Source organism: Octopus bimaculoides, chromosome 9 (genome assembly GCF_046866305.1).
Source record: "Octopus bimaculoides isolate indiv1 chromosome 9, ASM4686630v1, whole genome shotgun sequence".
Lineage (NCBI taxonomy): Eukaryota > Metazoa > Mollusca > Cephalopoda > Octopoda > Octopodidae > Octopus > Octopus bimaculoides.
The window spans coordinates 40,442,762-40,458,802 of record NC_142936.1 but is presented as its reverse complement, the minus strand read 5'-3'; the positions used below and the strand labels follow the sequence as shown (position 1 = coordinate 40,458,802).

At 34.9% G+C, this 16,041-nt stretch overlaps 1 protein-coding gene across 4 annotated transcripts in view; it reads right to left on the bottom strand.

The window, feature by feature from the left end:
- LOC106874122 (tetratricopeptide repeat protein 23) overlaps positions 1-11,835 on the bottom strand; it is a 185,094-nt gene extending 173,259 nt beyond the window's left edge. Inside the window, exons 1-2 of one of the 4 annotated variants that reach the window (XM_014921734.3) lie at positions 11,698-11,835; positions 6,130-6,251 (exon numbers count right to left, since the gene is read on the bottom strand). In XM_014921734.3, coding sequence (XP_014777220.1) covers positions 6,130-6,215 — 86 coding nt within the window. In that variant the 5' untranslated portion in view covers positions 6,216-6,251; positions 11,698-11,835. Of the gene's footprint in view, positions 1-6,129; positions 6,252-11,164 lie in introns of all 4 variants that reach the window. The other 3 variants (XM_014921733.3, XM_014921732.3, XM_089357450.1) reach the window with 3 other exon arrangements.
- Positions 11,836-16,041: the final 4,206 nt, after the last annotated feature.

The following is a 16,041-nucleotide window of genomic DNA, read 5'->3' as shown; positions in this document are numbered from 1 at the left end:
AGTAATTGTTTGTGTCACTTGCTCCCAAATTGTTCCCAGACTCCGGCAGTTAGTCTCCACCAAGGGTGGATATATTGAAAATTAAATATATAATCTTAATTTACATTTTCTGGGCTTTATTTCAGCATATTTAAATTCGATATATCATTTTGTATCAAGATGTTATTGAATAAATATATGTCTACATTTCATCTGATCACCCTGTATTTATGTATTTATATATATATATATATATATATATATATATATATATATATATATATATATCAATGATGGTGATGATAATTATAATGTTAGTGATAATGATGAGAGAAGATGATGGCAGAGAACAGTGTGGGTACTGTGTTTGAACATTAAAATGCGAAAATGTCAGGAATGTGTGCATGTATATGTATGCATGTGTGTACATATTTATGCATGTATGTATGTGTGCAGTGAAGAGATTCACACAAGCACTATCACATAAATACATACACACATACATACACATATATACACATTAACACTCACACACATACAGACACACACACTTATACATTCAGGTAAAATTTCAAGGGAAGCAGAAAAAAAAAACAGATTTTTAATATAAATATTTCTTTGTTTTTAATATATAGAGAGGAAAAAACAAATTTTAAGTGTTCAATATTTAATTATTGTAATATAATAATAATATTTTTTTTTGAAATCCCGCAAAAGGTATTATTGTTTGAGGAAGGTTCAATAATTTTATGGTGACTATTAATTTATTGTTAATTCTCTGGGGGTGAAAACAAAATTAAATGAAAAAGAAACAGATAAGAAAACAAACAAAAACACAATCAAATTGATATTTGTTAATTAAAAAATTAAAACCTTTACATTATAAATTAAAATGCTTTCAAGTTAATTGAGACAATAAATTATTTAAAATATTTATTTTTTCTATTGGTTCGTAAGCATTATTAAGAGATAATGATGACTGATCAATATTTCTAATGGAATTTATAGAAATAGAGCCATTAGTTATGGTCAGAAGAATCCATAATGTATTAATGTATTAAATTCTTTGTGGTATTTAGTTTTAATTACCTTTATATTGTAAGTTCAAATCTAGGGGAAACTGAAATTGCTTTTCATTCTTCTGGAGAGGGCAAAATAAGTTCCAGCCATGTACTAGGGGAAATCTAATCAACTATACCTTCCCTATACAACTTGTAGCCTGATGCTTATTGTTAGAAATTATCCGGGGTTGATGGCATCAACTAATCGCTTCCCAGAAAAAACTGTTGGCATTGAATCTTTATTATTATTATTATTTAGCACACCAGGCAAAATGCTTAGTGGCATTTCATCCATCTTCACATTCTGAGTTCAAATTCTGTCAAGGTCAACTTTGCTTTTCATCTTTTAAGGGCCAATAGAATAAGTAACAGTTGGACATTGGGGTGGGGGGTCAATGTATTCAACTTACTCTCTCCCCTGAAATTGCTGGCCTTGTGTTAAAATTATTATTATTATTATTATTATTATTATTATTATTATTATGACTATTATTTGGAAGAGGGCACTTTCCTATATCTTGGGGATGGCAGAGTAATCCAGGATTTTTGTCTGGGGTTTAGCCCGGATTATTCTAAGTAGACTGTCCCACTATTGGGGATTCTAATTATTTATTTATTTATCATTTATTTTTCTAATTTTTTTTTTATATATCCTTTGTTATATCCCTTAATGTGGTAGTATCTCCCTTTAATCAATGTAAATCCCACCTGTTTTTATTTTTGTTTTGTTTTTGTATTTTTTGTTTTTGTATATTTTGTTTATGTCTTGTTTTTGTGTGCTGTAACTCATCCCTCAATATTGTCCTCCATGTCTTGGGCCCTTGTAGCCAGTAAAAGAAATCATTGTTATTATTAATACTATTAAGGTTGTGAGCTGGCAGATTTGTCTTTATGTTCTGAGTTCAAATTCTGCTGAGGTCGACTCTACCTCTCATCCTTTTGGCATCGATGAAATAAGCACCTGTTACGCACTGGAATCAATGTAATTGACAAGCTCCCACCCCCAAATTTCAGATGTGTGTGTGTGTGTATGTACATATATATATATACATATATATATATATATATATATATATATATATATATATATATATATATATATATTTATATATATTTTATACTGTGAAACTTAATTCAATTTTAATTTTTAATAAATTGATTTTAATTGAGTTTTTACCTGTAATTTTGGATTTTATCCCTATTATATATATATATATAGATATATATATACACATACATTCATATATATTTATTAATATACATACATTTATATACATTTATATATATATATATATATATATATATATATATATATATGTTGGTGTTAGGAAGGGCTTCCAGCCATAACAACCATGCCAAAACAGAAACAGTAGCATAGCTTGGTGTAGTGTTCTATTTGGTCATCTCCAGTCAAACCATCCAACCCATGCCAGCATGAAAGGCAGATGTTAAATGATTATGATGATGACATAAATACATATTTATACATATATATATAAACACATATATACATATACACGTGTGTGTGTGTGTGTGTGTGTATGTGTGTGTGTATGTGTGTGTGTGTGTGTGTGTGTGTGTGTGTGTGTGTGAGCACGCACGCACAGACACAGGCATGTGTGTGACAGGCTTCCATGCAGTTTCTATAACCAAATTCACTCACAAACCATTGGTCAACTTGGGCTCAGTGTAGGAGACTAAACTCAAAACCCATGTGATTGCAAAGCACCTATAAAAAATTATATTTAATATATTTTATTTGCGTTCAAAAAAGAAGACAATTATTTAATACCGAACCAGTATTGATTGAGGTTGACCATGCAATTGCCCATGAATGTAAGTCTTCTCTCTCTTCGCTATCGATATGCTACCAACTTGAACCAATACAGCTTGTCGTTAGTGTCATTACAGTCATTGCAATCAGAAGAGAAAAATTTCTCCCTGTAAACTGTGTATACCCATATGCATGCCACTGAGAGAGTGTATTATCATCATCATGCACATCATCATCATCATCATTATCTTCATTTAATGTCTGCCTTCCATGGGATGAATGGTTTGATAGGAGCTGACTAGGCAGAAGCCTGCAATATACTTCTGGGGCTGTTTTGGCAGGGTTTTTACAGATTGATGCCCTTCCTAACACTAACCACTCTTCAGAGTGGACTGAGTGCTTTTCACGTGGCACAAGCACAGGCAAGGTCAGTTTTGGCATGGTTTTTATGGCTGGTTGCCATTCCAAGCACCAACCACATTACAGTGTGGTCTGGATGTTTTTGATGTGGCACCAAACACTGGCAGGGTCACCAAGTAACATGCAAGGCAGAGATGAAGAGGCAAGGACAGAATATACAGATATTTGCAACAAGCCCTCTCTAAACCAGAAGTCTTTAAATAAGTATAGCCCTAGTCATAAACAGCATCCCAATAAAGGACAACCATGCATTTTCAGTGTGTGGTTTAATATAAAGAACAGAACCACCATAAACCAAGAAAGCAAGAACTGTTACAATATCAACTCAACAAGAAGAAGGACAAGTTAAAACAAAGAAAACACAAGATATAAAGTATTCACAAACAACAAGTATTTCAAACATAGATTCCTGCTATCAGCAGCCTAATGGATATCATTATGGTTTTGACACCTAAGCAGTACCATTCAATATGGTGGTGTCAATAGTGTTACAAATATAAACACTGCTTAAGAATTAATGAACAAAAATGAAGAGGGAAACATTAGCACATTATGTCCATTACAACTACACCTGCTTTTTATGACAAATACAAACATCAAACCTCAAACATGAAGCATTTCATATCAGTAGCTATGAAACACAAAGATCAAAATACAACATAAAGCAGAAATATCTTCAAAAAGGACGCTGTTACCATAAGAATTATTCAATCACTCTAGCAAAACAAATATATTGAGCAAAATTTACTGAACCTAATTGAAGACATATGTTACCAATACGTGAAATGGAAAATAATACTAACCTAATGAATAACCAACCAAGAACTTCAAACATAAAATAATTAAAAACACAGACTAATAGTCATTGCTACTGCACAATCTATAACATATATATTTGGAACATGTAAACATAATTAAAATGAACCAAACATAAACTGGCAGAATAATATATCACTTTAACTATCAGGCTTCAATTGACTTAAAACAACCCAACGTAGGAATAAATCAGCATAGATCAATAACTATTGATTACAGAAAATAAATTCAAACAAATATTTCATCTAAAGACATCTCAAATAATATAAATAATATAAAATTGACTAAAACATGAAAGTGCTCACTAGCATAATTAAAATGATATGAGTATGAACCGACTGAAGAGTATTATTATTTAGCTATCAGGCATTAATCTCACACCACTTGGGAATAAGTCAGTGTAAACCTATGGCTATTAAATAAACTTTAATTATTGAAAGTACTTAAACCAGTATTTACACTCACTTACACACACACACACACACACACTTGCATGCAAATACAGAGACACATATGCATCACCACAACAAGGAACTGAACACTTTGATACCAACTTCAATGCTATTCCTTGTCTTTAGTTAACACCAGGACATGAACATACAAATAGCCAATGGTTAACAGGACAGAACATGTTGTAACTGATCCTCAGGGTTGGTCTGAGGCTAAACAACAGCAACAACAACTGAACCAAAGTGCCAGTCCCTTTCTCTTTTTAAAGAAATGAGGCAGCCTCTAAGCAATCAATAAATCTGCTAGAAAAAGGTGCTAAATATTCTCAAATAACAGTCTGTCATCTTTAAATTGGAAAGACAAGTTGGACTACATAGTTATAAAAATTAATGGGATGGTCATGACTGAAATGCCTTTGATTATAAGTCTACTAAGATCAGAGATGACTCAGACTAAATAGGCACAGTTCAAAAAACACTGGACTGACTTGCCCAAGATGCAGTCAGAATGATGATACCGTTCTGCACATACTCGTGCAATGTCCAAACATTTCAGACCTGTGGGCTTATGTCGAACGGCTGGTGTCATGTGTGGGACGAATTCAGTTGTCAGCTGAGTCTATCATGAATATTGCCACCTTTAACCAGGAAGGCAAGGCAGTTTCCATTGTACTGGTGGCTATGGTGAAAGAATGTGTGTGGTGAACTTGTGTGGAAGATTTAGAGACAAACACTTTCCTCTCATAAACTTCTTGAAGTATCACTTGAAGAGGAAGGTGAGAATAGAGAGGGGAGTTTTGTCTAGTGAAAGGTTCAATAAAAGGTGGGTGAATGTGGCAAGGATGGCACAAATAAATGATGGAACCACCTTGAGCATGAACCTATAAATCAAAGAAAGAAAGAGCACCTTGCTCTCATGTTAATGTTTTTCCTTTTCATTCCCAAGGTTACCGTGGTTCTTTTACATAAAATTTTTTTCCATGGATAAACCTAGTTAATGTTACATTTCCTCCACTTATTGGGAACTCTTATTGTTAACAATGACTTTTGTGTTATTTCCCTGTTTACACGTCCAAAAAAAAGTCTTTCATTCCCTTTTGATCGATTTCGAAAAAGAAAAATTCTACATTGTATTGTTCCCTATGTGTTTGGCCCTGCGTGGCCAAATCTATACTGCATTTCACATTAAGAAATAAGCATGAAAATTCCATTCCAGAGTAGATAAAACCAATCGTAGTAAGGTACCGAGTCAAAGGTCATTATGATGTTACATTAACCATTTAGCATTGAAACTGGCCATATCCAACCCAAATATTCTACATGTTTTAGATTTAAACTAGCCAAATCCATCCATTCACATATACCCTACATTGTCATTCTAAAAATAAACAATCACCTCATCGAAATCTCAAAGCTATGAGATAATGATGATTAATTCAAAACAATGTGAATAAATTAGCATTACATTTGAATCTGAATGCTTAAGAGTTAAACCAAGATTTTAAACAATATTTTCATGTTTAGAACTTTGTTTGAAATATATTAACAGATGTTGTTGTGTGACCCAGACCGTTATAAAAGCATCTAAAAGTTTCCAATGAGAACCAAATTTGACAAAACCTTTACTCACTCAAAATTATCTGATTCTTGAGATTGGTTTTCTTCCATGTTGTTATCAAAGAATTTGTCATCTGTTGGTAAGTCATTCACAGACATTTTTGGTGGGAGATGTAAAGGTCAAGGTTTTGTAAACTAAATGGATAGAATAATAAAAATTAAATTTTTGAAGAAATCTATATAAAATTGTTGAAATACCACTTAGAAATGAACAAATGAAAGTATGTTAAATCATAAAAAGTTGTTATACATTTAATTTGAAATTTTAAAGCTTGAGTAAAAGAAGAGAAATAAAACTGTGAGTTTTAATAAACATAAACGGGTTGATTTTCACATTAACCCTTTTGTTACCATATTTCTGCTGAGATACTCTGTGGTTCTTTCAATTAATTTTAAATATAACAAAGAATTTAATAAAATAACTTAGTTATCATTGAGCTAATATTAGGAACATAAATTGTGACTAAGGTTTAGTGGAAAATTTTAATTCAGAACTTTTTGAAAACAAGACATTTGTAATACAGAGCCAGTGGCAGTTTCAGCTGGGTTGCTATCAAAAGGGTTAAGTACCTCATATCTCATGTGAAAGGAAAATGTTAGCTTCAACTTCATGCACACACATATATATATATATATTAATATATCAAATATTTAATCCATAATTCTTACTCCAATATATGATTAATAAGACTAATGATTATAGATTAAGTATTCGATTCACTTTCAGACTTTCCTTTGTGTACTTTATTCAAAGTGGATAAATATTGCATTTTCTTAAATATATATGTGTGCACACGTGCGTGTGTGTGTGTATGTGTGTGCATGCGCATGTGTGTGTATATCAAAATGATGTGTTATAATATTATTCCACAGCCATACCAACAATCCAACATACCTCAGCTGTCCCACGGATATCATTATGGTTTCGACACCTGGACAGTACCATTCAATCCGGCTGTGTCAACAGCACTGAAATAAGTGCTGTTTGGAAACAAGCAAACCAAAGAAAAAAACAACTCTGAAACACATTTACCCTATGTACAACTATATCGGTAAATAAATTTAAGAAGTAAATTACAATCAACTCCTAAATACGTAACTAAACAGCAACAAATCTATTAAGTCATACAATATATATATATATATATATATATATATATATATATATATATATATAGTGTTCCTACAACAGTGTATATATATTTAGTATTTCTATTCATAGAACAAAAATTACAATTCTGGAAAAAAAATATCTTTTAAAAAGCTTCAACTTTATACATCTTTGCACTCTGACTGCTATTTCTATAACCTTTTGACCTTGTCCTTTTCTATAAGCTATGAGGTATCTAATTCGAAACTTCACCCATAAATATCAGTCTATACATGCAAATAAACATGCTTCAACATAGGTACAGACTCATGACAACACACACATATATACACACACACACACATACACACACACACACACACACACACACAAACCTATAATGACATATAAAAAAAGAAAAATTCTAAGGAAACTGGTAGTAGTAGAAAAATGATTTTCCTCTCAGGTGACAGGTCAACTTAACACACAAGTCTTCTCTTCTCCCCATGTGATGAAAAGTCACTTGTATTATTCCCTGAATTCCAGTTGCAGCCACCCTATTTTTCGAGAAGTATGTCAAGGATTTCATTATCAAATGTGTTCTTTATTTATTTAGCAACCACACAGAGAAAAGATTTGAGATGTCCATAACTTTTGGGGTTACAAGATGGCGTTTCAGGAGGTGCATCAAAGAGGTAGAGTATATATTTTATCAAAATTGTGTCTCAGAATAAAATTCTTGACTAACTCTTAGAAAATAACCTTATTCTCTTAAATACAACCAAGAACTATATTAACCTTTAACCATTTGCATGGATGCCAAAGAAATACATCTCAGGTATCAGATGTGATACATGAGATTTATTTCCCTGGTGCCCATGCATCATCTATAATACACATTTCCAGGCATTCTTTCCCATCCCAGTTACGGAAAAACCAGACATTTTAATGTGGTGTGAAAGAAGGAAAGTTGTAAATCTAGTCGAGTTAACGGTTCCTCATGAAGATAATATGGACGCTGCGCGGGCTCGAAAGATTGGCCATTATGTAAACCTCCTCGAGAAATGTGAAGACGCAGGCTGGAAAGCGGAGCATTTTCCAATCGAAGTTGGATGTAGAGGGTTTGTAGGACACAGTGTGAGACGACTGCTGTTATTGTTAGGTATAACTCATCATAAAGTAAATACTACCATGACTGATATCCAAAATACAGTGGAGAAGGCTAGCCACTGGATTTGGTTAAAAAGAGACGATGAGCGATGGCTAGAGAAATATTGAGCTTTTTTAATAACCAGTTGATCTGGCAAGCGGGGCCTCATATCAGTGAGTGGGGCCGGTGCACATTGATGCCGTCGAGAGGTAGGCCCCGAAACGGCGCGCATTCTCTCCTGATGACCCCATACACTTGCTGGCTTCTGATATGCGGAGTTCTCGACTGGTAGCACTTGCATGTGCAAGTTGTTTGCAAGACATCACCCACCAGAGTAACTTAGAACTTACGAAAGGAAAGCTTTATATTCCTTGCTCTATCATCCCATCTATGCTCCAAACCCTTTTCCTTGTGAGTATACCCTAGCACTTCATCACCATCCCTCTCTTGTTCTCTCCTTTTCACTCTTGCTGTCTCCCACTCTCTTTCTCTCTCACTCTTTTTCCCTTGCACTTCCCTCTGGCTGGATAACCAGGTATCTCCTCTACAGCAGCACATCTCTTTCTGCACTCATCCTTGATCACTCTCTCTCACTCTCTCTCTCTCTATCTATCTCTCTCTCTCTCTCTCTCTCTCCTTCCTTTGCTCTTCCCTCTGGTTAGGATATCAAGTATCTTCTTTAGAGCAGCACACTTGTTTCTGTCCTCTTTCTTGTTACCCCTCTCTCACTTCCTGTTCCTCCCTCAACTCTCTCTCTCTTTCTCTTTCTTCCTGTCCCACCCTCAACTCTCTCTTTCTCTTTCTCTCTCTCTCTGGCCAGGTAACCATATACCTCCTCTATAGCAAGAACACCTGTTTCTGCCTCTGTCTCTGTCACACTCTAACTTTTCATCATCTAATACAAGATCACTTCCCCCAATGTCCTGTCCCCTCTCAAAAATTCCTTGTCTTGCTAGTTACTTGGTGACCCTGCTGGTTCTGGTGCTATGAAAAAAGCATCCAGTCCACACTGTGAAGTGGTTAACATTTAGAAAGGCAACAAACTGTAAAAAACCTGCCAAAACTGACCTCACCCATGCTGATGCCACGTAAAAAGCACCCAGTCCACTCTATGAGGTGGTTGGTGTTAGAAAAGGCAACTAGCCATAAAATCCATAACAAAAGACACAGTAGCCTGATGTAGTCTCCTAGCTGGTCAGTTCCTGTCAAACCATCCAACCCATGCCAGCATGGGAGGCAGACGTTAAACAATGATGATGAAGATGATGATGATAATGATGAGAACATATGAAACAAGGGCTAAGTAATAGTCGGAAAATAAGCATGGACATTTGGAACAAACATATGAAGATGTTTTAGACAGTTAAAAGGTTAAGTGATTATCATCAAAAAATATGCCCTGGTTTCAATTTGTTGTGTTATTCTTATATAAATCTGGATTCATTTCATTTTATCCATCATGGCAAATTCTAAGAATCACCAGAATCTACAGGCAGACCAATACATCCTAATCAACAAGAAAGTGCCATGCTTTGATGAAGCTACAAATGTGAAGCAGTAACAAAGAATTCATTGAAATTCGTATTCCTATTTTTGACTGATTTCATAGCTGAGAGGGGTTTTTTTAAATCATTATTTTAGGTGCAGGCGTGTCTATGTAGCAAGAAGCTTGCTTCCCGACCACATGGTTCTGGGTTCAATTTCACTGATTGGTACATTGGGCAAGTGTGGATTTGGTAGGTGAAAACTGAAAAACTGAAAGAAGCCAACAGTACATAAAAAAAAAAAATAGTGATTTAGGCTTTAAATAATGTGTAGTAGACGAATGAGACAAATGAAATGTGCGCTGACGAGCAAGAAGGTGGGGAGAAGACTCGGAAAATTCACACGACCCGATAACCCAACTTTTACACCCGGTCACAAAAATGATAGTGTAATAGATGTAAAATAATGAGTAGTAAACGAATATGAAGAAAGAATGCGTGCAGACGAACGGGGGTGTGGAGACAGGAGTTGGAAAATTCACACGATCCGGTAACCCAACATTGACAGCTGACCACCAAAAAACAAAAAATAATAAGTGCAATAGGTGTAAAATAATATGTAGTAAACGAGTATGAAAAGAATTTGGTGCCGACGAACGAGGAGGGAGTCCTCTCCCCACCATACCCGTTCGTCAGTACGCGTTTTGTTCTTTTTTCATATTCTTCTACTACACATTATTTTACACCTTTTACACTATTCCCCCCTCCCCATTTTTGTGACCGGATCCTAGTGTGTGTTTATTGGGAAAAGAAAACAAAAAAGAAAATAACCATCCCCAAATATAACAATATCTGTTTCCACACACGATTTCACAATAGGAATCTTGCAAAATAAATACATAAACGTATACACACACACATACATTTATAGTTACACCCCTATATCTATAGAAACACCTACACATATGCACGTAAATAGATATACATACATACATACACGCACACGTATATTTAGGTGTTTTTATATATTTGACTGAATGTCAAATGCACCGAAATAAATCTAACACTTTGTCAAACCACACCCTTTTGGGTTTTTTTTTTTTTGTTTGTTCTTTTCGTTAAAAAAATTCTTTGGTAAATTTTTAATATTATACCAGTCAAGGTGAATTCTATAAGTTTTTAAAATGTGTTTTGAACGAATCTAATCGTCAAAACTATCGAAAATCACTTATTTTTCTGAGGCAAACCACACCTTCAGAGTGAAAGGGGTTTAATAGTGAAATATTTTGTTATTTCAAAGTATATTATTGAAAGATGAACATACCTTTGAAAAAATATAAGCTCATTTATCAAAACGAATTCTGAGTCTTTTACCTTTGACCATTATTATTATTAAAGGGAGTCGTTTTATCGGCGTTTCTTAATTTACACAACTTTGCAATTAAAATGTCTTTCAGTAATCGAAACAGAAGCTAAGAGAGTGTGTATGAAGAGAGAGAGAGAGAGAGAGAGAGAGAGGTGGTTGTGTGTAGGTAACAGACAGTGTGTTAATTTGTACATAAGTTGTTAACGAGTCCTTTGTCAGAGTTTTTTTAATTAATTAAAAGCCTTCCAAGTATAACCCTTTTCCTATATGATGATTCAAGTACTATTATATATAATACCTTATGTTCTTAAGACGGTAAGGTGAAGAAGGTATAACTGCTATTTCTAACACAGGAGCAAACGACCGCATAGAAAACTTCTCTTCAACTTGTCTAAGCATGTGTATGTGCATGTTCTGCTTATGTTACTAAGGACACCGATTTCCTGGTGTGGTATAACGGGTTAATAAATAGCAACAGGTAGTTTGTTTACCTTGGAGATATTACAGACAACAGATAAGGTTTCATGAAGAAAGACTAGAATGAGTAAAGGGGGGAGATAAAAATATCAGTGAGTGACAAATATGTTTGACGTATTATCTGGGAAATGGATACATAAGAGCGGAAATATTGATGTTATATTACAGGATTAACGCTAGTGGTGGTGATAGTGGTATTGTTGATGGTGGTGGTAGTAGTGGTGAGGTAACTGTAGAGAGTTATGTCCCTTACCAATTAATTTGAATAGGGAGAATAAAAACAAGGTACCCCTGCATACATACAAATATATATACATACGTTACATATATACATACATACATACATACATACAAACAAAAATACCCTGTTGATGTTGAAATTCCAATGAAGGAGCCTATTGACAAGAAATCTTGAAATAAATTGAATAATGACATACATACATACATACATACATACATACATACGTACATACATACGTACGTACATACATACATACATACATACATACATACATACATACATACATACATAGGAGGCTGGACTGGCCTACTTAAGCAGAAGTTTAGAGAAGAAGCAGGCATCACACCAACAAAAAGCAATGTAAGATAGAAGGCAACAGCAGTATTGACAGGAAGAGTAGCCTCTCCTTGGCCTGCAATAGATACATTACATCTCATCTAGAAGGATATGCCTTTGCTATCCACAAACAGGAGACAGCTGCTAAATACCTGATTAGCAAGTGGGACAAAGACACCACCAAACCTCCACCTGATATTGTTCTGTTGGACATGAAACAAAAGTCATGCACTGTTGAGGAAGTAAGCTACCCAGCAGATGTGAATGTACAATCAAAAGACTAGGAAAAAGAGAGCATCTATGGCAAATTGATATGGAACTTACAGCTCTTTTAGCCTGACTAGGAATTCTCGTTTGTACCTATCATAATAGGTGAATTAGGTTATGTACCAACAAATTTGCACAAAAGTCTTGAAATACTCAGTTTCAAAAAGAGCAAAAGAAACTGACATGGATTCTCCAAATCCAATCTCTGAGTGGTAAAGTGAAGATTTCTAAAACATTCTAAAAATTATCCATGTGAGATTCTTCTGTGAATGGATACACACACTTGGGTATATGCATCAACAGTTCAACCAACAATCAACTCAACCACATATTTACAAACACTGGGAACTCTATTAACTCAAAAAGTCTTGTTGCTTTGTTAGCAACCAACTTGAACTCTCTCAAGAAGTACTTAAATACAAGAAAAATCATACATACATACATACATACATACACCAGTACTGCTGGACTGGCCCTCGTGCCGGTGGCACGTAAAAAGCACCCACTACACTCGTGGAGAGGTTGGCATTAGGAAGGGCATCCAGCTGCAGAAACTCTGCCAGATCAGATTGGAGTCTGATGTAGCCATCTGGTTCGCCAGTCCCCAGTCAAATCGTCCAACCCATGCTAGCATGGAAAGCAGATGTTAAATGATGATGATGATCATCATCATCATCATAACCAATCATGATCTGAAAGAGTACTGGTGGAATGTTCCTGCGAAAACCTCAATAAAATGCAATCACATTTGAACAGACATTGTTGTGATTTGAGACTGAGAAGAGAAACTAGGTCCTGTAGTGGAAAACAGTTGCCCATAAAACAAATGAACAGCAAAAAAGAAAATGCCTATGCTGAGTTGTTGAGAAATTTATGGCTACTCTACCAAGATTACAAGTTCAGATTTATACCACAAATTATTGGAATGCTAAGATATATAACCACCTATCTCAGTATCAATCTTGGGAAATTAGGGTTCTCAAAACCAAGGAAGCTAATTGGAAGATATTAGCCATCAATGGAACTATCAAAATATGTAAGACTTTCCAAAATTTTAGCATATAAGCACATGTCTATACATGCAACTATATGTATGAGTATACATACATAAAACAAAACATGCAGATTTGCACATGTGCTAACTTCAAATACTTGCACATATACACATGTACATGTGCAAATACTTTGTTGATGTTGAAATTCCAATCAAGGAGCCTTGAATCTAGGTTTGAAACTGGCTTTCTCCATAAGCAAGAAATCGTAGAAATAAACTAAATAACATTCAGACATTAGCTGCAAGCCTCCACAGAAGCAATGATACTGACATACTCTATCTCTGAAGAAAAGAAGGACAAAGAGACTTAAGATCAACACAGATAGCTTTTGAATATCACATGGTATCACCCAGACAGCATCTGCTAAACAACAGAAGCAAAAATAAATACATCAAACAAATTCTCAAAAGTGAAGTGAATAACATCCTCCTTTAAGGTCTTCAGGTTCTGGCTATATATAAATGAGAAACCCATTCTAAATTATCTAGCTGACGTACTACGACGAAATACCCAAGATGCAGATAAGATAGAGATTTTTATTTATTTACGGCCTCAAACATCTCAATACCTTGCGCTTTCTTGTTTCTCTCCATGAAATTCAATTGAATTCAGTTGTTGTCTTAAATTCATGCTTATTCATTTTCTAAGCTTCCTAAATTCATGCTACGTTATATTCTAATCACCCAGAATTCATTGCTCTTTTAAAAAATTACGATTTATGCATTGTTGTCTCTCAAATATTTAAAATCTACAATTAAGAGCCCTCTCTACTCGCTGGCGGTACCTACCCACCACCACTACCCATTTTCCTTTATTCAAAAATTCTTATCGCTCCTTAAAATTATGGCTTTTAAGTGTTGATTTCTCAGCCCAAGAATTACAGCGTGATGTGCTGCTTGACTGGTCCCCCCTCTCCCTCTCTCTCTCTCTCTCTCTCTTTATATATATATATGATGATGATGATGATGATCTTTTCTCCCGCCATGCCTCTGTCTACCCCTCCATCCTCTCTCTCCCCCTTCGTAGTTTTTCCTTTAAGGTCTTCAGGTTCTGGCTATATATAAATGAGAAACCCATTCTAAATTATCTAGCTGACGTACTACGACGAAATACCCAAGATGCAGATAAGATAGAGATTTTTATTTATTTACGGCCTCAAACATCTCAATACCTTGCGCTTTCTTGTTTCTCTCCATGAAATTCAATTGAATTCAGTTGTTGTCTTAAATTCATGCTTATTCATTTTCTAAGCTTCCTAAATTCATGCTACGTTATATTCTAATCACCCAGAATTCATTGCTCTTTTAAAAAAATTACGATTTATGCATTGTTGTCTCTCAAATATTTAAAATCTACAATTAAGAGCCCTCTCTACTCGCTGGCGGTACCTACCCACCACCACTACCCATTTTCCTTTATTCAAAAATTCTTATCGCTCCTTAAAATTATGGCTTTTAAGTGTTGATTTCTCAGCCCAAGAATTACAGCGTGATGTGCTGCTTGACTGGTCCCCCCTCTCCCTCTCTCTCTCTCTCTCTCTCTTTATATATATATATGATGATGATGATGATGATCTTTTCTCCCGCCATGCCTCTGTCTACCCCTCCATCCTCTCTCTCCCCCTTCGTAGTTTTTCCTTTAAGGTCTTCAGGTTCTGGCTATATATAAATGAGAAACCCATTCTAAATTATCTAGCTGACGTACTACGACGAAATACCCAAGATGCAGATAAGATAGAGATTTTTATTTATTTACGGCCTCAAACATCTCAATACCTTGCGCTTTCTTGTTTCTCTCCATGAAATTCAATTGAATTCAGTTGTTGTCTTAAATTCATGCTTATTCATTTTCTAAGCTTCCTAAATTCATGCTACGTTATATTCTAATCACCCAGAATTCATTGCTCTTTTAAAAAAATTACGATTTATGCATTGTTGTCTCTCAAATATTTAAAATCTACAATTAAGAGCCCTCTCTACTCGCTGGCGGTACCTACCCACCACCACTACCCATTTTCCTTTATTCAAAAATTCTTATCGCTCCTTAAAATTATGGCTTTTAAGTGTTGATTTCTCAGCCCAAGAATTACAGCGTGATGTGCTGCTTGACTGGTCCCCCCTCTCCCTCTCTCTCTCTCTCTCTCTCTTTATATATATATATGATGATGATGATGATGATCTTTTCTCCCGCCATGCCTCTGTCTACCCCTCCATCCTCTCTCTCCCCCTTCGTAGTTTTTCCTTTAAGGTCTTCAGGTTCTGGCTATATATAAATGAGAAACCCATTCTAAATTATCTAGCTGACGTACTACGACGAAATACCCAAGATGCAGATAAGATAGAGATTTTTATTTATTTACGGCCTCAAACATCTCAATACCTTGCGCTTTCTTGTTTCTCTCCATGAAATTCAATTGAATTCAGTTGTTGTCTTAAATTCATGCTTATTCATTTTCTAAG